General features: G+C 37.1%; 1 protein-coding gene across 2 annotated transcripts in view; it reads left to right on the forward strand.

The window, feature by feature from the left end:
- The window catches only part of LY75 (lymphocyte antigen 75), a 47,132-nt gene that overhangs the window by 6,849 nt on the left and 16,601 nt on the right, over positions 1-23,682 (forward strand). For both annotated transcript variants that reach the window (XM_084523760.1, XM_084523761.1), the window contains exons 6-23: positions 143-283; positions 2,163-2,351; positions 3,009-3,166; positions 4,073-4,183; positions 5,517-5,605; positions 5,954-6,126; positions 6,306-6,502; positions 7,917-8,059; positions 13,926-14,007; positions 14,593-14,664; positions 16,030-16,153; positions 17,057-17,092; positions 17,355-17,530; positions 18,547-18,611; positions 19,874-19,950; positions 20,945-21,081; positions 22,031-22,136; positions 23,358-23,518. In XM_084523760.1, coding sequence (XP_084379886.1) covers positions 143-283; positions 2,163-2,351; positions 3,009-3,166; positions 4,073-4,183; positions 5,517-5,605; positions 5,954-6,126; positions 6,306-6,502; positions 7,917-8,059; positions 13,926-14,007; positions 14,593-14,664; positions 16,030-16,153; positions 17,057-17,092; positions 17,355-17,530; positions 18,547-18,611; positions 19,874-19,950; positions 20,945-21,081; positions 22,031-22,136; positions 23,358-23,518 — 2,237 coding nt within the window. The remainder of the gene's footprint in view (positions 1-142; positions 284-2,162; positions 2,352-3,008; positions 3,167-4,072; positions 4,184-5,516; positions 5,606-5,953; positions 6,127-6,305; positions 6,503-7,916; positions 8,060-13,925; positions 14,008-14,592; positions 14,665-16,029; positions 16,154-17,056; positions 17,093-17,354; positions 17,531-18,546; positions 18,612-19,873; positions 19,951-20,944; positions 21,082-22,030; positions 22,137-23,357; positions 23,519-23,682) is intronic.

Raw genomic sequence — 23,682 nt, forward strand, 5'->3', positions numbered from 1 at the left:
TCTGGGACCTGTGGCAGAACAGGTGCCTTCATTCAAAGCAAGTTATGTTCTTCAAATACAAGGTGCTGTAATATGCAGCATATATTACTGCACTGAAAAGCTCACTGATAACTTGTGCTCTTTTATTTTTTTCTGTCTGTAGATATGCAGAGTTTGTCCCCTCTGGATGGAACTAGCTGTGTGGCGATGAATGCTGCCTCAGGTCAGTGGCAGAGTTATCACTGTGGGACTCAACTTCCGTATGTTTGCAAGAAGCCATTCGATGAAGCTTCAAGCCTCCCAGGTAGGACAGCTTGCATGTTTGTTTCTGTGTGTCAGTATGTGAGTAATGTTCACTTATGCAGTCTTTTTCTTCCTTCCCAAGCCTTCATAGGCATCTCTGCCAAAACACTTCATGGCAGCTTTGAGTATTTTAGCAGAGCAGAATCAAACTCTCTATCTTCAGTCTCAAGATGATCTATCACAAACAGCTTTCATTTTTCACAGCTTTCTCATTCACACATAAAGCATTTCCCAGCACAGTCCTGCCCTTTTCATCATGTTTTTCTCCATAGCTTGTGCTTTTTTCATGTGCAGCTGGAAGTCTGGAACTGGCAATTGCACCTCAAAGCTTTCCATCACTGCATTAAGACCATTTCTCTCACTGTTGGAGTTTATTAACATAAAATGAGACCTACCTGGGACCTGGATCAAACTCTATTGAATTAAAATAAAAGTAATTAAATGACCATACCATCTTCTGAAAACAAGCCCAGCACTGGAAATCAAGAGTGCAAGAGTTGGTAATTTGCCCAGTGTGTAATCTGAATTGGATCTGTTACTTTTATCTTGCAAATGCAGTTGGTAACACAATGGGGAAAATCAAAACACTTTAAAGCCTCATTCTTTTTTCCCTACACACACCACACACACCACACACACACACCACACACACACACACACACACACACACACACACAGTGCTTCAGTTGTTACAGTGTCCAGCTCTGACATATAACTTCTGCCACGCTTTTGGCAATTTACCTACATCTGGATGTCCAACTCGTCTTCCCATGTCCATGGCCTGTCCATGTCCATTGGTGCTGTGGCCATACCCAGTTTCCAGGGCTCAAAAGTGCGGTGCTCTCATGAGGAAACTTTCACAGGAAGATGATTGTCCTCGAATGAGGGGTAGAGCTAGAGGATAAAGGGAATGAAATGGTGGCCTGGAGGTGGAAAGTGGCATATAGTGTCTCTGTCTATGACACGTTCTTTCCAGCTACTCCAGGGAAGATATGTGCCATTAAGGTGAGAAAAAAAAAAAAAAAAAAAAGTAAACTATATAAACTAACTAAAACTGGTTCAAATTTATAAATTATCCTTTAAAAACTAGTTATTGTATACCTAATCCGATTTTTTTTTTTAAATCTTAACACTGATCCACATCTGTTCTCTGGCTCCTCACTGGGGTATGTGATGATGGCAGCACTATTTATGTATACTGTTTTAATAATTAGAAACCAAAATTTTTGTGATTGGAGAATGTTATGTTTTGAAACCAAGAAGCTTTTAACATATACCTTTTTCAGCATGCATAAACAGTCTGAATTCTTGAATATTTTAGGTTTCAGAATAAGAATTATTTAAAACTAAACATTTCTTTCATTCTGAGTTATTCAATATTGCTCTTTTTCATGGTACTGCTCTAAATATGGATAATAATGCCCTATAAAAGTACAAACCCCTGCTGAAGCAAAACAAGCAACTTTTTGTTGAAGCTGCTGTCCTGCAATGAAGTAACTCACTTTGCCTTTAATTGCTCTTGTAATGTTACATGTAATTACTTCTGAAACTTTCACTTACACTAAGACCAGCTTAGTAAGAATTCCAGCTTTTTACTCACTTCCACTAACTACCTTCTCCTTCTGCCCACCTTGTGGCCCCAGAATGCTACTAATCCCCATAATATTGCTCAGTCATGTTTATTTACTTGAATAAATTGCGACCCTTTCTTAAAACATCAGCCCTAGAGAGTCATGCTGTTTATCTGTGAATAAATTCTGATTGCTACTTTGTCTGCTTTCAGGGTGCTAGCAGATTTAAGAAATGAACAAAATACCAACCTAATACCAACCAGTCAATGTAAAATAAAAGCCTCTAATTCAATTTCTCTTCACTATTAGAGTTCTGGAGACACTTGGATACTCAGTGCGATACGGGCTGGCTTCCCCACAATGGTTTTTGCTACATGCTGATACACAACCAGGTTCCTTGGAGTTCAGCAGATCAACTGTGCAAAGCAAATAAGAGTAACCTCATCAGCGTACACTCCTTGGCAGATGTCGAACTGGTTGTTACAAAGCTTCATAATGGTGAGTTGGGATACTTGTAAAAGTCATGCACCAAGTGCTGTGCATCTTAAATTACAAACTGCTTTTCATGTTCCCCATATGATAGTGAGAACTTGTAGCTCTAAATGAAGGTGTTAATGCTGAGCCTGTACGCAGGCTGTTGTTGAGTGTCAGGTCCTGTCCCTCTATATTAGCTCTTGTTTTAATATATTTTATTCATGTAGTTATATATTGAATGGGCCAGCTTGCCTAATTCCCAATGCCTAATACCTGTTCAGTTTTCTCATTTGAACAGAATCTTAGATAGTTGGGTTGGATATTTGACTGCTGGGTCATTGAACTAACAAACGTGATCTGTACTTTGTAGTCTTATGTTCTTGTCTGCATTCTAAAAATAAGATTTTGTTTGAGTTTCTTTTCTTGTGTATTCATTATCTTCTGTATTTTTTCCTGTTTGTTACCTTCTCTGTGAAATGTGCTCACATTCATGAATATCATGTATGATTTCAAAAATAAATTATGCTTGTCTCAAATTTTCTTTCTCATTGTAATAAAAAAATGCAGCATTTATGCTTTTAAGTAGAATGAGAACAGCAAAGTTATTTTTTTTATCACTCCTTTCCAATTAGTTTAAGGATTATTCTGAAACCTCTGTGTTGCCCTAATTTTAAATTACAGATGCTAAAGAAGAAGTGTGGATGGGTCTCAGGAACAAAGATATACCAACCTTGTTCAAATGGTCAGATCATTCAGCTGTGGATTTTACATATTGGGATCAGAATGAACCAAAAGTTCCTTTTAACATCACTCCTAACTGTGTGTCATATTCGGGCAAGGTAGGAATAAGGTGTTGGGTTTTTTATTTTTATTTTTTCCATCATAGTAGAGGTAACATTGATGTGTGTGAAAGTCAAGGGGTGTAAATCAAAAGAATGATTTTATTTCTGGTATAATCTTTAAAGTGCAGATAACTATTTGATTAAAAGAGAACTTCTTAAAACTATTTAGCCAGCACTTCTTAGTTATGTGCCACAAAGAGTAGAAGAAATTGCTTACAGCTCTGAGACTGCCACTGCTGTTGACCAACTAGTTGTCCCTGTTGCTTGGAGTTTTGGATTATGCTATTTTTGCTTGTCTGTGGCAGAGAGCTGGGAAGGAGGTGGGCCCAACTTTTGAGAGGAGAAGCTGGCTTCAGTCACTTCCAGGGTCAATTTGGGCCTCCCCATTTAAGGGTGGGTAGTGAGATATGCTGGTGAGAGAAGAGGAAGTGGATGAGGAAAGTTGCTGGGAGGGAGAAAACAGAAGCAGCAAGGAATGGGTGGGGGAAAGAAGGTCTCAAAGATGAATGTTGGGAGAAGCAGGCTGTATCCCATCCTCCCAGTTCCAGCAGAAAAGTGGGAAGAGCAATTGCTTGCTGTGGTGTCCAGCGAAGCTCATGTGCCCTTAGGCTCTCTGCAGTGAGCTGTGCCTGTTTCTTCTCTGATCCACAAGAGAGCTGGCACTCCCCTTGTCTATTTCTTTCCTTTTCAGATGTGATCCAGAATTATCCCATCTCCACATTGTCAGTTTTCTTTCTTACTTCAAAACATGCTCCTATGCATGTAATCCAGGGTATCCCACTCAGTGTTCTTGCAAGTACAAGTAACTGAGGCATTGCGGCTTTCCCCCTTCCAAAAACTCTGCTCCTGCTCTATGGAAATATTTTAGTATTTTAAATACTCTCTTTCCTTTTCTTTTGACAGTTGGGACAGTGGAGAGTCAAATCCTGTGAAGAAAAATTGAAATATGTGTGTAAGAAAAGAGGAGAGATTTTGAATGAAACAAAATCAGATAAAAGCTGCTCATATGATGAGGTAATAGAAAGTCTGCATATCTTTTACCCTCACTTAGTTCAGAAGCCTGTATTAAATTACTTATTCTCTCTACTTCCTATTTCCTTAATGCCTGTAAAATAAAGCATGTGGAACATCTTGGCTGAAAAAGAACATTTCTATAGTATGAGCCAAATTTGGTGTGTCTTCAGATTCTCCTAAGAAGGATCTGGATGTATTGCCACTCTATTTATGGGTGAAAGTGTTATGGTTTAGTGGGGACTGTTAGCGTTAGGTCAGAGGTTGGACTCGATGATCTTGAGGTCTTTTCCAACCTAGAAAATTCTGTGATTCTGTGAGGTTGGACTCAGGAGGTGTGTTTAATTCATATGTTTGGAAAAACAAATTGATTTTATTGGGTATGTTGTTACTAATGCCATTTGTTCTCTAGTTTCTGTTTTAAACATCCTTTTTAATTTAGGATAAGCACTTTGCAACATAAGGATGTGCAGAGAAAGATAAATAAAAAAGATCAGGCTTCTGCTATGTTTCATTTGGCTCTCATCTTTGTTTGTTGACTTGAATAAAGTTTTATGGTTTTTTTGTTTGTTTGTTTTACGTGTAACATGTTATGGTGTAAATAAGTCTGGAAGTCTTCTCTGTTTTGAACAATCTTGGGATGGAGTCACTAGCTACTTCAGAATTCTTTTGTTAAGTTTTATGTGGTGTCTTGCCTGCAACAGGCAAGTGTATTTACCCCATATCTTCCTTTCTTTACAACCTGGGGGTATTCTTACTCTGTCTTTTCGGAGACTGCCAGTGGTTACAACTTTCTGTGCTGTTCAGATGCCAGTGCATTGGTAGGGTAGCAAAGAGCACATTAATGTTCCTTGAAATTTCCATGTAACTATGGCGAAAAGATTTGAATAAGAGAATTTTTGTAAGTTCAAACATTTTCAGTATAAAGGATTTTTTTTTTTTTGGAAGTAAAGAAATGCTAATAACGCCCTTTTATTATTCCTCTGTTTGAATCCTGGCGTTGGTGGAACAGCATCAGAACTCCTATTGTTTTGAATAGGACTAGGCTGTCACCCTTGTGTTTCTCTCTTTAAATGCACATAGCAGTCAGAAGACTTTGCACAGTTGAGCTAAAACAGTGGTGTATTTTATTTCTGTGGTTGCATTATTTCTTAGAACTGTGAATCTGAGGGTTGATAATACTGCACCCTGTGTGTGATGTGCTGCATTTCTTTCTTGTATATGCTTGTCAGCTTGTGGACACCAACTAATGTTAGCAGTGATTTCTGTTCTCCTGCAGATAATACCTAAATTAGGTTGTTAAGTTTTTAAATGTGTTTTTTTGTTCTTTAACCAGGGATGGGAGATGCATGGAAACTACTGTTACACGATTTATAAAACAGAAGTTTCATTTGGATCACGGTGCAATCTTACAGTAACAAACAGGTAAAGTAATTTCTGTAATTTATTTATGTGCTTTATAGTAGGATCCTGGAGATGCAGTCATCAAACCTCCATATTCTAAGCAATGGTTTAAGACAGAAAAAATAGACATAGAATTGCTACTGCAAAGAACTGACAAACTGTTTTCCATGGTGTGACCATGGCAAACCTACAGCATAAAGACTTCTCAGATGTATTTGAATTCCCAGCCTGCTGACCCCTTATTGAATACAGGACTGCCTGGACAAGCATTTGAACTAACTCATGTAATAATACGCCTGGTTTTCAGATTGACTCAGTAGTTTCAGATATCTTTCAAATACTGACTGAGATTAATCTGTGAATTTTCAGATTTGAGCAAGAATTTATAAACAGTCTGATTAGAAAGTACACCAAAGTTGAAGAAAAATACTTCTGGACTGGTTTGCAAGATATTAGCCATACAGGAACATATTCCTGGGGTGCAGTGGATGGGGAAAAAAATGAAGCTGTGACATATACTAACTGGAATTCCTTGCAACCAGGTAAACATAACAATTTAAAAAATAAAAATGTAAAAATGCTATCATTTTACATTCAGCAAGCATTGGAGCACCATGTTAGGAGGCTCCAAGGATGAAATAAAACAGTCATTCAGAAATCTTTGTATTTTTGGAAAACCAACCAATAGCTTTAAATATTTCTTTGGTGGCTTACATTTTAGAGTTCTCAGGAGGATGTGTGGCCATGCCCAGCGGGAGGTCTGTTGGAAAGTGGGAAACCAAGGACTGTAAAACCACAAAAGCATTTTCTGTCTGTAAAAAATACATTGGGCTGCCCAAGGAACCAGAAGTGCTTCCGAAGCCATCTGATCCCTGTCCCCCTGGGTGGCACAATGGATCAGGCCTTGCCTGCTACAAGGTAAGAAGTTATTCCTACTGGATGTTAGTTGTTTGTTACTGTCTTGCAGCAAGTATGTGATTAGCCATTTTATGTCTTACGACTGCTCTGAAGGATATTTCAAAGAGGATGTATTACACGGGGAGGAAAAAATATTGCTGATTTACATTGATACACAAGAAAATCTGGAGGCATTCATCCTGTGCTGGTTTTCAAAAGATGCAGTGTGCCTCTCCCTCTTGATCTGTGGCCAGCTCTGCATGTTAGAGCTGAGTGGAGTGAAAGCATTCACCTCCTGCTTCCATCTCAGGAGCGCAGTACTGATGGAGGGTGCTTGATTGCCATCATTCAGCACAGAGAGACACCGGAATAGGAAAGGAAGGTGCTTTGAATCTCCTTCCCTTGTACTTTTAAGGGTGTAGATGGGGAAGATGAGATTTTCTCTGGTTTGAATGTGGATCTCAAACTTCTTAAAAAAAAAAAAAAAAAAAAAAAAAAAATGCTGCCTCAGTTGCATTTTACTGTTGTTGAAATAAACAGTGGAAGTAAATAGTCATGCTGTTAGCTGGAATGGCTTAAATAAATTCACATTTAGAAGTGCACATTTTTTCTTACTATTAAGAATCTAATCAAAGTAAAACTGAGGCTGTTTATTGGATTGTGTGTTCATTATTTCAAGATCCAGTGCCTGCAACGAACTGTGTCCTATACACAGCTCATTTGGCAAAGTGGGGAAACACAACTCGCATAACAAGGCTGTGGGCAAGGATCCCAAATGTGTGGGTCTTGCTGATGTGCAGCATAGTTGTCCCTGCTCAGCCGATGGGGTGTGACAGCTGGCTCTGGCAGTTTCTCCAAAACTCTTGTTGACCAAGTGCAGCATGTCTGTGCAGAGAGATCCTGCTGACGGGAATTGGCTTGGACTGATGTCAAGGGGATCAAGTGAATATGTTAGCTGAGGTGTATGAGCCAAGTCTGAAACTGACACATGCAGGTAGCAAAGAAGGTGCTGAAGAACTTTTTTCACCTTTAGCACCCAAATGGGCTTGGTGTCAGTGGAAACTGGGTTTTGCAGTTCACCCTACATTCTAAAGAACACCATCACTGAAAACATAATTTGGCTTGCAGTTTTGGAATGAGTTGGGTGTTGTTTTCTTAAAATTTTTCTGGTAAAGAAAAACAGAGAAATTCTGCCATATGGAATATGTTGCATTTGAAACAAATTTTGTCAGCTAAACTTCAAAGTCTGGCTGTTGTTGAACAAACTGGAAGAAATAAAATAATTAAGAAGTCAAGTTTAAAATCAAGATCTCTCCCTATGGAGATACGCGTTATTCATTCCAACAAGAGGTGTCCATATCTGAGTAGTAGAGAAGAGTTTTAAAAATGTTGTCACTCGTGTTATTTTCTACTCTGATGGCTGGTTGTTGTGAAGTTTTTCCACAGTGAAAGAGTGCTGCGAACCAGGACTTGGGAAGAGGCGGAAAGGTTCTGTGAAGCTCTAGGAGGCCACCTTCCTAGTTTTACTAATACAGAAGAAATCAAGGCACTTCATTCTATCCTGAGAAGAATAATCAGGTAACAAAACAGCCATGGACTACAATTTTGATTTCAGTCACACATGGGTGTAGATCGTAAATGCTGCTGCTGACCCCAAATGGCAAGTGTGAGACAGTGTACCCTGACTGTTTCCCATAGTAAACAGCTAGATGTGGCATTTGAACTGCTGGCATGTCACTGCCTTCCTGGAAAATGTCACGGGAGTACAGCTTGGGCAAATGTTTCACATTGCTAGAGGGAATGCAAGAAAAGAGATGTTTACTTTGAGCATCTTCTATTGCTCAAATTTAAATCTGTGTTGTTTCCTTCTTTATGCTGAATTTTGGTACGACTGCACTGTAGCTGCTCCTATTCTTTACTTATACATTTTTTTAAAGATGAGTTATTATTTCAGTTTTTCAAATAGGTCTCATTTTTATTCATGAAATGTTTCTTGACTAAATTGGGTGCTATTTTTTTTTTTTTTTTGAAAATGTGAATAATGTAGTGTCCAGCAATCTGGTTGGCAGAGATCCCATTTGGCATAACGGCACTAACACTATATGGGCATTAGATGGGTGTGTTGAGTTTTCTGGTATCAACAAATGAAATGCTACATAATTTATGAATCTAAGGCTTTTTATTTATTCAAAGGAACTGTCACTGCTAAGCTTTATTAGGCACTGGTGTGATGTCAGATCCTTGTGTAATATGCTTTTTTGATTGGCAGCCTGGTTTTTCAGAACTTTTGCCAGCTTAAACTCAAATGCTGCCAGTTATGTGATCCTAATTTATTTCATCAACAAACAAAATCAGGATTATTTTAGAAGCTGCCAATGTACAATGCTGTGATTAAATTTTAAAATTTGATGACTGAAGAGATGCCTTCTTGAAAAGTCAGTGAACCTTTTTTTAGAAGTGCACAAGTCATGAAAATTACTTAATGTTTATGTTACTAAAAGACAAAACCAAACTCATGCTCTATAAATAGATGGCTTAGCTTGTTAAAAGCCACTTGTGACTCCTTTGCTAAAGTGACTAAAGTGCCTGAAATAAAAATCAGTGCGGCGATTATTTTTAGCTATAGATCTTGATATGCTGTTTTGCAATTACGGATTTTGTTTTAGTGTGCCTAATTTACTATCAAATATGAATAAGGAATTAACTAGTTTTATTTTCCTACTATTCCTACAAATATTTGGAAATAGATATCAGCCTGAAGATTATCTCCAGTATTAATTATAGTTAATGGCCTTTTTCTGATTAGGAGTTTAAAGCTGGAAATTTGTGTCATTCCGGAAAGCCATCTGACACATGATGCTTATGCAGTTCCCATATTTCAGAAACTCAACAGCCTGAAAGAAAGAAGGTCAAGTACTTCAGTATTATTTTAGCAGGGCTTAAACAAGGGGCAATATATTGAGCCCACTATATAAATATGGGGCAATATATCAAATAACAGAATAAATTGGCTTTGTCAGAGTTGCAGTAACTGCAGGTATCCAATATAAACCAGAACACAGTATTTTGTCTGGATGAACCTCTTTTGAAACATTGCAGAACTTCCTGAATAGAAATACTACAGTTTTGATATTGCCTTGATAAAGCATTTTAAATAATGCTTGTTTAGGCAATGTAATGAAATGTTTAAGTTGGTTACACTTTCAAATTAATTACTCAGAAGTGGTGATTATATGAAGCATTTTAGAGATCAAGAGTGATGGGTAGCTTGTCTGAAAATAAGCTCATTTGATAAAGGAGAGAGGAAAAACAAGTGAATTATTTCACCAAGAACAACAGACAGTTCAGGTAACTGGGATAAATCATCCTAGGATAATGTTAGGAGAGATTAGCTGCCAGAGTTCACTGGTGTGCAGTTTGTCCTGCGTTTACTCAGTGCAAAGTCTGACCTGAAGTATTCATTCAGTGCAATTATTTTGGCTCAGTGAAGGACCACACCTTGGCTTTTTTGGTTTTGTTTTTTTTTTTTTCCCTTGCACAGTTCTCCAGTGACTCATTGAGAACTGTTTGTTTTTAAACGTTAGCAAAAGTCAGTTTGGTTCACCAGGAAAAGGGCAGCTTGCCTAGTCCATTTTGTTCTTTACTCAGATTCCACCTTAGAGGCAAATAAGAACTAGAACTGTTCCAGCCAAATCAGGCAATTGCCATTGGAAAGGAAAATAAAATTTGCCTGCCAGCCTTCCTGTCTGAAAGAAATATGAGATAACATATTTTAACTTCAAGGGACATGATACAAGCAGAACGGATCCTGGTAACTTACTTTCATTCTTCTAGGATTGTTTTTCTGAGCATTTTGCAGCTTATACGTGGCAGCGACCTTGGATGCAAAGAGAGTAACAGCTTGGATTGGTTAGAAATAACATTTCAATGAGGACACCTTACTTGAGAGAAACCAGTTGCCTTTTATATGCACAGCACTACTTGTGTAATTGCACTGAATCTAGAAATCCTCAGGAACACTTGAGTTTGCAAGAAAACACTGATCATGCTCTCAACACCTCATCTAAAAATGAGATGCAAGCTGTAGTAATTGGGTTAATGCGGCTTCTCTGCTCTTCTGCTAGGGAGTGGCTGATTAGTAGGATGGAGATTTGGTCAGTGGCAGTAGCCTGTTACGGAGGGAGGAGCAGCAATCAAATGGGCTTCATGCACACCGCCATCAGAAGCAGCACTCCTTTTAAATTGCGCCATTCTGGCATTGGCCCAGACTTACGCATGTTTGTTATATTTTACCTCTTATCTAGAGTTAGGCTGTAACCTCACTTAGGCTCTTAATCTTGTGTAGGAGCTGACGTAAGGGACAAAAAAAAATTCTTCTACTTCAGCAGTTGGAATATGATGGTAGAAAAATTCTGTTTTACATTACATTCACATTGATATAAACAGCATTTATTGACTTGTGCACCTTTTATGTTTTTTTTGTTTGTTTTTTTTTTTTTCTGTGTGAGAGAAAAAACGCTGCAGAGTTAGGGCCTTTCATTGTTAGTCAATGTGAAGTCTGTTATAAAGCACTAATCGCACTTACATTTTAGGTTACAACTCAGGATAACCTAGGTTTTAGATGCAGTTCCAGGAAGGTAACTCAAAGAATACTCTGGTGGTGATATATCTATTTTGATAGCAGTCCACGAGATGGATTTTAAATGTTTTCCAGTGAGGACACAGAAAACTGAAACACAAGCAAATACCTTACTGCAAGCTCAGTTGCAAGTCTTAATTTATACTTGTCTTACATGGCTAGTAGAACTCTTTTTTGTAATGCAGTGATAGTATTATTTTGGAGGGCTATCAAAAGTAATTACTTAAGGTTAAGTATCGTCAAGAATAGCACAGCAGTTACTGAACTATTAATTCTCATGTCTGCACAATTCCAAAGGAGGAAAAAATGTATGTTAATGTGCAAATGCCTGATCAGCTGGGCAACATTGTTCTGTTGGCAGATTAATCATTGGAAATTGGGAGATAGGCTGGACTTGACCTAGCACACCTTTTATATTTATATTTATTTATTTTATTTTATTTATTACATAAAAGCCTATACAAGTTGAAAGACTTCGGAAAAAATTGCTCTAGTTCCTCAGTTTATTGCTGCAAATCCTTTTGAAATGAGTGTCTCAAACTTCCTTTTTAGTGGATATTACTCTGTGATGATCAATTACTTAAACTGCATTAGGCCTGAAGGTGACGACCAGGAGGGGAGAGTTAAGCGGTGTCTGATTCATAATCGGAAAGAATAATCACAGAACAACAAAATCCTAAAGGCAGATTGCCAAAAGCCACTTAGCTGCTTGACAGCTGGGGAATGGCTTACAGTTTTCCCTCTGGAGTGATGTAGAACATTTAGGCTCTTTAAAGGCTCTTTAGTTTTATTAAAGGACTGTTCGGTATGGTAAGATCACACTAGTGTGATCACAATATCACACTGATGTCAGAAATCAATGCTGGTGTGTGGAAGGGTGAGATTTACTGGTGGCTGCTGTTCTTTTTTTTTTTTTTTTCTTTTTTTCCTAATGGGAGCCCTACCAAGTAAAATGCCATTGCCCTTCCTGGTTCTCATGTGCTTTGCCTACGTACTCTGTCTGGGCTGTGCTGTTGTTTGTCATAGGCCTGAGTCCCAAGGGCAAGCTTCCAGATCTGTTTTCATGAACCCACTGTTGGAATGTGATTTTGTTGTTGTTGTTGTTTTTATTTTTTCCCCACTCTGATACTAAAGGTCTTGGAAACACATCCTTGAGATCTCCCAGGCTGTTCCAGTTATTTTCTTGGTGCTGCTGTGTCAGCCATTTCATGCTCAGTTTAGCATCTTTATGGTGATGTGTGTGGGAAGGCAGGGGCACGCTCTTAGCAAATAAATTTTTCACGTTGCCCTGGGATTTCTTAAAATTTCTTATGCTGGTAAGCCTGGGTTTAAGTCCATCCATCCATGTAATAAAGTTATGTTCATAAAGTTGCCAAGTTCTATCTTAAAATCACTCTGATAGTTTGTCATCACTACGTTTTTGGGTGACTTCTCCAAGCCCTGACCTCTGGTCAGAAACCTGTTTCCAGCTGAGTCTAAATTTACTTCTGATCTGTGGTTCCTTCAGACACAGTGTCCTTCTTCCTCAGATAGTTCTTCCTCCTAGGAGCCTAGTGTCCTAATATGATGTAAAGAACAATTATATCTCTTCCCTTTGTTTTTCAAGGCTAGAAAAGAAAACCTTTAATTCTTTTAAATAAACTTAACTCTCATTGCCTCAAATATCCTTCTACGTATTTGGTGCAACATGAATTGATGGAGTGTACTCTAGATAAAGTCTTACAGGAGCCCTGTACTGTGGCATTGATGCTTCATTATCTCTGTCAGAACATGTCGATGAGTGTGCCTTCTTCACTGCTGCACTGCAGTAGGATTTCACATCAGCTGTGATATCACTTCTAAAAACAAAACAAAAAAACCTTAGCATCTTTCCTCTGCTGCTGTTAGGTGATATCATCTATTACTTTTCTTGGGCAGGGGAGTGGGTTGGAGTAAATTGTCATAAATGTCAGTAGCTAGAACCAAATTGATACTTCCAAAAGTAAAGGCTGCAGTACAAAACTAAACTTGCAGTCTGACACATACTTCGTTTTGTCATGGTATCCTGGATAAGCAGTGGTGAAGAGTATGGTCAAAGTTGTTACTGCAGATCTAAGTATTTCTGTTGTAAACCCCATTTTTTTTTTTTTTCTTAAATTGTGTCTTGCAGCGTAACTGAAAGTTTCAGTTTATAAATCCCTTGCTTATGAAAAACAAAAGTAAAATCTAATAAAAAAAAAAAGTAAAAGTAAAAATGCAGTTCTGACTGTAATCCGGTACAGTGGAGGAAATATCTATCACCTTTCTTTTAAGGAAGTGTTGAGGTCAGTGGTGTTACGGGCCTCTTTTATGAAGGTGCAGGGTTGAAATACGTACCTGTGCTTTGTTTATATTACTGATAAGCATACAGGAAATGCAAAGTCAGTTACTTTGTGTAAGCAGAAGTTTTCACGTAGTTTGAGGAAGAGTATATTTGAGCTGATGAGAGGTGACCTGGAGACAGACAAGGAGAAGCAAGCCAAATAAATAGTGTGTGATTCTGGAAGAAGAGCATATCAAGAGACAACTGATGCAGTGAATGAAGGAATTACATGACTTAGTCTTTTGTCCCTGCCCACGCAGAAAATTAACCTACAAATCCTATTACAAGTGCGGAAGAGGACCTTGACTCTAGGCCTGTTTTCCTCTTTGACCTGCTACAATTTGCAGGAGTAAACTCTTGGCTTTGCTGCTCAAACCTAAGTAACGCAATGACTTAGGTCAGTTTTTCTATTAAATGTGCTGAACCATGTATTTGGCTTAAGATTTTACTTTGTTTATTTACAGCAATGACAGATGGGTATGGATTGGAATGAATAAGAGGAGTCCAGATTCTTTGGGAACCTGGCAATGGAGCGATGATAAACCCGTAAGTTAACCAAGAAATGTCATGTCCTCATTTGTTTTAGCTTGGGCTGAATTGAAAATAAATTGATAAATCCTCTAATTAAGATATGGCAGATCCTTCAACAGATGAGTAATTCAGAAGATTGTGCACTTAAGAGCTACCATCCAGGCAGATTTCCAATTAAAAGCATAACTTTAGTAAGGTTAACCTGATCTCTGTCTCTATCACATTAAAATACTTTAATGAAAATAAAGTAATAAAAATCTAAGAGCTAGCGGAGAGAACAAGATGTCTTCATGCCATGGCAAAGGGAGGGGTGATGGGGGTATGAGCTCATCTTCTCGATAGAGCAGGCTTCTCCAAAAATAACTTCTTAACTGCAAGTGATTTATTTGTCTGAAATTGTAAGATATTTTATTTATTTTTTTTCTCTCTATAATAACAGGTACACAGATTCAAAACTCTTTGATCTTGTTACTGCCTTTTAATATGTGTTTTAATAGTGATAAACTTAATGAGATCACAAGTTTAAATGGTTACCTTTGGGGACTATTTTAGCAAAAATAGTTGTGAAGTAATTGTTTTTTCCTCCTGTCTGTCCTGTAGGTAACTAGTATTATTATGCCACGTGATTTTCTGGAAGATGAATATAACACAAGAGATTGTGCTGCTTTAAAGGTTAGTTTGAAAGGTTTTTAATAACAGCATGCTTATTTATACATGAAAGTACTTGGAAAAAATATTCCTGCCAGCTATATATTGGATTTAGGTTGACTGCTGAGATGTTTTCTTTGTATGGTAAAAAGTTGCTAGTGTTCCCTTTATTAATCTACAGCTCATATTGCATTTCCCTTATTTAAGTGGTTTTAACAAACTGACTGCTATGCTAATGATGACCTGTCATAAGACTTCTGATCTACAAAATATTTTTAATGATAATTCAGTTCTCGATTACATATTGGCATGCTATATATCTGTTGAATGTTATAAGTGACACTTAAGAACGTAAAATGGAGTAAAAAACAAAAACAAAAAACACAACTCTACAAGTTTCAAGATCTAGATTTGTTTTTCTGAACTGCAAATTAAGAAAATCATTGAAACATAAAGTAGAGGGATGCAGTAGCCAGGATAGAGTATTTATGCTTGTGTTTGCTTTGTGAAATAGACTGTAACTGCTGTGTCAGGTTTTAATTCAAAATGTCATGCCTCTAGTGAATTATGTTCTTCGTTGCTTATTTCAGTCTTGATGGCATGAGTTGTAAAATGGCCTTTAACTTTTCTGAAGCGTTACCTGAGAGTTTTTGTAAGATAATTCTAATACTCTCCTTTCTATTAACCAAATTGGAACCAATTCTGCTGAAAGGATAGTTGTATCCCCTTGCTTCTCTTCACAGCCATTAGTCTTCAATATGTTCTCTTGTGTTTGTGACCCCAGGCTGAGGAGCTGTCATCTTTAACATTAGGCTGATAGAAGCATCAGATGAGAGGATAGCACTCTGAAGAACACTGTGAATATAGCAACCTCCCTCCCCTATCTGCTAGGTCTAGGCATGTGTTCCTTCACTAAATGATACAAAATTCTCCTTATTGGAGAGATCAGCAAGAGTGAAGTCAGATCTTAAAGCTGATTGTAATAATCTTAGATAAGAAAGATTATTCCTATGCTGGATTCAGATGAGTGTTTCTTTTGAGGAGAAATGAAAATTTATTTCAGGGAAAGAAGTTCCAGCAGATAATTCAATAATAAGCATAGATGAGATTGTGTGTGCTACAAAATAGCGAAGAAACAACATTGCAAGAATAGACTTGTATACCTAGAATGACCTTAAGCCGCTTACACAATTGCTTCACAATCTTGGCTAGCATGTAGAATTACAGTTTAAAGAGTTACAGTTGTATCTGTTCATTTTTTCAAGTTGTATGGGGCTGATGCCACAATAACACCTACTGACTTTGTTGAAGATATTTCATACAGTTTCATTTCACATTACAGAGGCCCATACTCTATTAACTGATTTTTCTGTTCCTGTTTTTATACAGACTTTTCAATTTTCACGGCGATCATTTTGGAGATTTTATTTCCATGAGGGCAGAGACCTGGAATTTTATGTCAAGCCTTTTGATTGTGAAGCTAAACTTGAATGGGTCTGCCAGATTACGAAAGGTAAACTGCATTCACTCACATTTCATAAAAAAGAGTTTAGTGTTGGGTTTTTAGTTCCTTTGTGTTAACAGCTTTTGTGAAATACATCTAACTAGTTGAGAGGAGGTAAGCATATTTGAAATATTGCTCATTATCAAATTAGAAGATATGAACTAGGCAGCAAAGAAATATGACCAAGAACTAGGGTTATAAGTCTCAGAAATTCATCACTTTTCTTGGTATTCTTTATGTTTCAGTAGTGAAAAGAAGGTATCTGTCACTGAGCGGTCATTATTGCACAATAGCAGAAGCTTTGCAACCCATGTTTTATTGTTTTCTCTATGAACCATTAGAAGTCAGTATTTGAGATGCCTTGCCTATGTGATACACAAACTGACATGCACCTAAAGTATTCATAGATTTATCAAAAAATGACCATGAGGAGGCGGATGCAGTATCACTGTTCACATTTTCTTTCTTTTGCCATAAAGTGGTTTCTCAGTAGGTGAGGTGATATAAGCCAAGTGATATTTGTAACTATAGGCATATTGGCTATACAGTCTGCTTCTACTTTAGGTGAATGAGCCTCTTGCTTGTTCTTCTGGTACAGTTAGTGTACTATAAAGTTAGTGTACAAGCTTCTCATTGTTGTGAGACAGAGGTGAAAATGCAAATTCTTATAGAGGGAAACAAAAAAATAAATAAAAAGCACACATATTTAAGACTGAGGTATGGAATACACCCATTAGTTTTGAATCAGCTTGTTTTAGACTATTTTATCTATGCATGAATTTTCTCCTTCCTCCTCTGCCCCCCATCATGCATACCCAGAAGCATAACCTATCGCTTCCATTGTTTGTGACCATTATTTGTCTCGTTATAAGGTGAACTTGAAGTGACTGTTCTTTTTTTTCCTCTGAACAGGTAGCACTCCAAAGACACCTGAGTGGTATGTACCAGGTAAATGGACTTTTTGTGAATTCTAACACTTTATGTATATAGTTGTTACTACTGTATATATTTTATTAGTTTTGTTATATTACTGCTGTAATATCTTTTTGGTGACAGCAAAGGTCATGACTGATAGGATTTGATTCTGAGAGAGATCCAAATGCAAGAATAAGTGTGTTTTTTTCCAGTGTCAAATTGAAATTTCTCATTACATTCAGAAAAGAGTTTTTCAGAATTGATTTCTTATGCGTGTGATACTTCTTCTGTATAGATGAAATTGGAATTCATGGAGCCCCACTTGTTGTTGATGGTGCGGAGCTATGGTTTGTACCAGATAAAAACCTGAGCTTCCAAGAAGCTATTTCCTACTGTCAAAAAAATGATAGCGATCTAGCCTCTGTGGAGTCTTACCCAAAACTCAGGACAATACTATCTCAAATAGAAAAGGTAAGGAAGTTTATCTAACAGATACTTTTCACTACAGGGAAATACTGTTGCCAGTTTTTCCAATACAAGAAAATGTTAGTCCTTAATTTCTTTCTTTATCCTATTGGCCTTAATAGTTTTTAATTGTTTTTAAATCCAAAATATGAATTGAAAGAGAATACAATGTCAGTCTTGTAAAAGAATGTTTAAATGTAAAAATAACCTCAGCAACTGAAAAAAAATAAATCTCCAAATGGATAGAAAATGCCATAACAGGACCATCATGTAAGCTCCACATTTTCTGCAAATACTTGACTAACAATTGCCCCAGCTGTTAATTTTATGTATGGGGTAGCATGTATTTTATTTATTTTTTTTTTAACTGAGGAGAGAATGCATGCTGGCCTCATAGACTTCGCTGTGAAAGGGGTTTGTGGTGTTCATAGCATGAGTGTGTTCTTCTAAGGAATCTTACAAAAACATGAAATTAGCAGTTTGCAAAGTCTCTTAATGAAATTTATCCTGAGAATGAGAAATTATCAGGAAGGAGAAAGGAGAAAGCAGGAGAAATTGAGAATCTAACCTGCAAAATCTCTAGCGTTTTACAAACTATTAATTTTTGAGCTGTCTACTGGAGGAATGAGATTATTCTGAGGGACGTCCTCGGATATTCTGTGGAACCACATCAGCTTTGGTCAGCTTGCAGTGATGTTCTGGTTGCCCGGTAGTGTTGCTGCTATGAATTTTGCAGGAATGATGCGTGTAGTATGCACTTATGAAACTGATGCAAGATTTCTTATAGCTTTATGCAACAGTGTGGAAAGTGTCTTTTCTTATATTAGATGCAGGCGTCTGTTTATCTGGCATATGCATCTTGAACTGTATCTTTTCCTATTCTTGAATAATTGTAAATCTGCACTATTAAAAAAAAATCATTTTAAATCAAGTTAATTTTGTTACTGATTTATTGATGATGGAGTCTGGAGATCAGTCTCTATGGATTGTAAAATACCATTTTGTTCTTTTTTTCCCCACAGTTATCAAACAGCGAACAAAAGTGGTGGCTGAAGTTTATTGATTATGGCTACAGCTATCATTCACCGTATGTAGAATAATCTATTATTGTAAACTTTTTTCATGCCATTTTTAGGCATATAGTTAAGTAGAACAGTTTCTAAAGGAAAATGTTTTATCCCCAAACTTGTAAAAGATCACTTCTGTATCATCCTGAAGAGATAAGATAAATTGGAACTAAGCTAGGAAACAGTACAGCGCTGTTTGGTGAACACTGTTCTCCACATCTGTTTACATGGACCTGCACCTACTCTGACAATACTAAGCATAGACAACAGAGTACCTAGAGCAGAGAGAGTAGGAGAACTATGTGGTGCAAGTCATAGTTAGCACAGTATGTATATATACTTAAAAAGTAAGTATATTTCAAGATATTGTTGAAATATTCTAATGAGTTGCCAATGCTTGGGTTCTGTTCCCATTACAGAGCATCAACATCAATGATTTATACACAACTGTATGTGTACATGTGTAAATTAATAGACTTGGATGAAAAGGAACAACTTAACTCATAATCCAATTCTTCTAAGTCTCTCCAGTCCTATAGATTTCAGGTTGTTGGGCTTTGACATCTTAGTCTTGTCATGTGAATCATTAATATACAGGGCCCTAATAGCTAATGAATTCAATTGATCTTTAAAATAATTTTATTGGATTTTAGGCCCAGTTTTTTTCTTGTTAATAATTGAGGAACTGAAAAAGATTCTGGAAAAAAAAAAAGTGTTGGTTTTGAGGATAGGTGAGAATATCTGAGAACAGGAAATGTGAAATCAGTTTGACACCTTTCTCCTAGTTAGGTAATGTGAAAGTCTTGGATTGCTAATACTGTACTCCCGTAGAGCTGGGATGCCTCACAGCAAACCTTGCATTGTGCTGTCTGTGGCTTCAGCAAAGGATCATGAGCTTCTTATAAGCAAAAATCTTAATTTGCCAAAATACTGTAGTGATATACTACTTCAAAAACATTTTAGAAAGGATAAATGTGGGCTGTTGACCATTATCCTTGCTTGTCTTCACAGTGTGCTAGCAACTGCAGCATGCGATGAGTAATCTACCCTTGTAGTGCACATCTCCTTAACAGTTAATTTGGGCATGGTATATAACTATTGAACCTACCACATGTTTGTTCCTAGTCTAGTTTCTCCCCCTCTGTCCTTTCCAGTGTTGTAGGGCATCTCCTAGAAACAATTACCAGCCCAAATTTTTGTATGTACTGGCTCTGTTGCTATCAGAGTTTCCACCTGAAGATCACACTGGATTGGAGATTGACTCTGAAATGTTTGTATCCAGTTTACAGTTATTTCCACGCTTCCATGATCGATTCCTGAGGGATTGCTGGTATGTTTCTAGAAAGAACTGGTACAGAGGTATGGCTGTTTTCAATTTTTCTCCCCTCTCTGTCATTGTTATGTTTAAAAAAAAAAATAAAAAAAAAAAATGCACACTGATGCTTAGTTAGAAGTGAATGGCTTCTTGATGATTATCTGATTCAATTTTGAATAATTTATTTCTTTATAGTAGAAGCTATTATAATATTTCTTGATGTCCAGAGGCAAACCTGAATTCATATGACAATTTTTTTTTATGGTTTGATTGTCACTCCTGTGACATAAATTAATTTATGTGAAATCTGTTTCACTGGTCTTTGTGTGTATGCAACATATTATGAGCTCTGGAAATTGAGTGGTGTTAGAGTAGTTTGACTGAATACCTGCAACTGAATATGTAGCTGGAGATGCAAATTATTAAGTAGTGGAGTCATAATGGAAAAGGTACATGAAGTAATTTAAATGCTATCTGGTGTTACTTGAGCCTTCTTTTCTATTTTCAACATTGCTTTACATTGGGAAAATTTTGTACCTTGTAGAGACTAAATATGTCTATTATCATTCCCACTTTAAAGCACGTTTCCCCCATTATTCTGCCAAAAATTCAACTTTACTAGGAAGACAGTCCAGTTAATTCTGGAATCATGTAAAACACTACAGGACAGACTCAGAATTTCTTTTGGCTTTAGTGGACTTTAGATTACACATCCTCTATGCTAGAAAATGTCCTCATATTCAAAATATTTTAATTTCATCTTTTGTTTGTTGAAGTTACCTCTACTTATGTTAAGTGTAGCTGCTGGAAGAAAGATCAGAATCTGTACCTTTAGGAATGATATATTATTGTCTGATATAATCATTTACATTTGTCTCTTGCTCTCCTGTTGCGTTTAAAGCTTTATGTTGGATCATACTTCCCTGTAGTTGCACTGAAAAGGACTTTGCTGTGCGTTTCATCATGTCAAAATATGTGTGGCAATTAGAGCATGACAGAAATTACCATAACTGTTTTTTAAAACTTACATTTTTGCAGACTACCCAGTTAACTGTAACATGAAACTGCCCTTCATTTGTGAGAAAAATAATGCCTCCTTACTGGAGAAACATGATCCCAGTTACCGCCCAGTCACAGGAGGTTGCCCTAAGGATTGGCTTCGGTTTCGGAATAAGGTACAGAAAAAACACTGATCAATTATCATTACTTATTTTTAATAGTCCACTAAGCTGGAGAGCCCTGCTGAAAGAGGCAAGGAAGTATCCAGTGTGTTCCGGAATGAACTGGAAGGTGGCTTTTGAAAACTACATGCAGTGATTAAAATCATCTCCTCTACTTCTCTGTCCGTTTTTGATGGCTTTTAAATTTTAAAGCAGTAACCTTCAGGATTTTCATTTTCCCCTCACCATACACTTAGATCCAAGAACTTTGTTTTTATTATCTAATCTCGTGCTCTGCTTTGAAGAAAAAAATTATTAGAAAGGAAAGGATGAGATTTCTGCTTCCTAAGTCACCTTAAGGATTTAACTTGCTTAGGAATTAGAGGAAATTTTTAAGAATGAACCAACAGAAATCAAAAGCCATACTATAGTAAACTTTAGTACTAGGTTTCAAGGTAGTCATTTGAAGTCGTAGACTGATTCCTATTATGTGACCTGTTGCTGTTCCCTGTACATAAGAAGGAGTGTGCATCAAATCTGCACATTGCATTGTGCCAAGACTTGCAAATTTACTTCAAGTCGTTGCAGAATATAGCTTTTGAATTCCTATCTAGTTTCTCGTAAAAGATAATGCGTTACAGTAAAAGGTTCTTGGCCATCCCAGTCTGACTTCAGTTAACACATCTGAATTCACATTCTTAAAACAGTACATGATCCTGATAGAGCTGATTAAAAGTTATTGAATTCTAATCCTCTGCTGTGAATGATGAGCTACCCAGTGCGATTATTAATAATTTTTGTATTTAGCTATTCTACTAGCTAGTAATGGTTCCCATACTTTTGAGAAAAATAGTTACATTTTATTACAGGAAATGAAGTAAGATTTTAAGGCTGATTTAGAAACATTTTCTTATGAGTTGTTTCTTAGGTATGAAAAAAACCTTTTCTTATGTTTATTTTGCAGTGTTTTCTAAAGATGAAATCTGAATATTTAACATTTAATGCAGCTAATGAAAAGTGTATAACTTTTGGAGGTTCACTTCCATCTATCTCAAATCAAGCTGAGCAAGGTATGGTAAACTGGGGGCACTTTCACTGTGCAGCTTCTCTCCCAAACTCAATATAGTTCTGCTTAAGAACAAGAACATAAAATCACTTGTTTATCTACAGGCATACTAGGAGCATTCTAAAAATCCAAGACTGCTTAAAAATGTGTTGTCTATTGTTGTCTGTGCTGCTAGAAACATGGAAATTCAGTTGGGGGGAAAAAAAAAAAGTAAAACCTTGCATTAAAGAACAAGGAGAGAAGGGTCACTGCTGAATGAAAATTTTCCATGTTTTGCTTTGCTTGTTAAAAACAACTGAGATTGTAGACTTTGTACTGTGAAGACTGCAGTTTTTATTTGTCCCTTGCCATTCCTCCCGCCAGTACTGAAGTCCATGTACATGGAAAAAAGGTGCAATTGTAAATGAGCTTACCTCTTTCTGTGGGCTGGTCCCATTGGTGTTAGGAGGGTGGCTAGTTCTGACATGTAAATCTTCCATGGATTTGTATCGCTTAGAAAATAGGCTGAGGCTCGCATGTGGCCAGTAGTTAAGACATGTCAGCAGCAGCTAATTACATAGCTTCAGTTTGTCTTCCTGATCTAGATAAGCTGAGTGAATGCCTTTGGTGCCTGGGGGGGTTCACTGAAGGCCATTGTTTCATTCCAGAATGTTTGGTAAGAGGGCTCTGGTTTAAGATTTCCTTGTCTGATTTTTTTTTTTCCATCTAATCCTTGCTTCCTTTGTCCAGTCTTACTTCCTCTGATGATGGGGTAGGCAAACTCTGCTAGAACCTAAGAAATGATTCTGCCTTATGGGATATGTCAGTAGGAGAGGAAGGTGGAGCTATGACTTCCTTCATCAGTTTGGAGAGGGAAGGAGAGAACTCAAGTTCTCTCTGCAGGGAGACAATAGAAGATCATGCAGACTTGTGGAAAAGCAGGTTCTGAAATTTGTGTAATTGCAAGGGTACAAAGCACTGAAGGCAAAAACAAGTTAAATATACTCCTTGCTCCTCAGCTGAAAATTTGTAGGACAAATAACAATAGACTACTCCATTCAGATAAAAGACAATGCCTTTGGGGTTGATTATGAAAGAAGGCAATGATGAGCATTTGGGAATCTTAAAGGACTAGGAAAATGAAGCTGATAAAAGTGGGGGTTACCTTATTTATGCAAAGTGTTTTTTCAGGTGTTTGCTGTTGTCTGAACCACAATGTGTACATGTTTACTGTTTTGTCCAACAGATTTTATAACATCCTTGCTTCCTGAAATGCCAAAAGATATTTGGATTGGCTTGCAGTTTTTGTTCAGCACAAGAGAAAACAAATGGATAGATGGGAGTAAGCTGTTGTATAGTAATTTTCACCCACTCCTGACAGGAAGACTAAGGAAAATTCCTCTGGATGTAAGTTCTGACTTTTGACTACTAAACTTCTCTTGACTATTGAAAAATGAAAGTTGGAATACTTTCAAAAGTAAAAGGGGGGAAAAAAGATTAAAAAAAAAAAAAAAAAAAAAAAGACCAGATCCCTCAAGTGGTGATTTTAATTAGCAGACAAGGTGACTGAA

This window comes from Aythya ferina (assembly GCF_964211825.1).
Source record: "Aythya ferina genome assembly, chromosome: 6".
Lineage (NCBI taxonomy): Eukaryota > Metazoa > Chordata > Aves > Anseriformes > Anatidae > Aythya > Aythya ferina.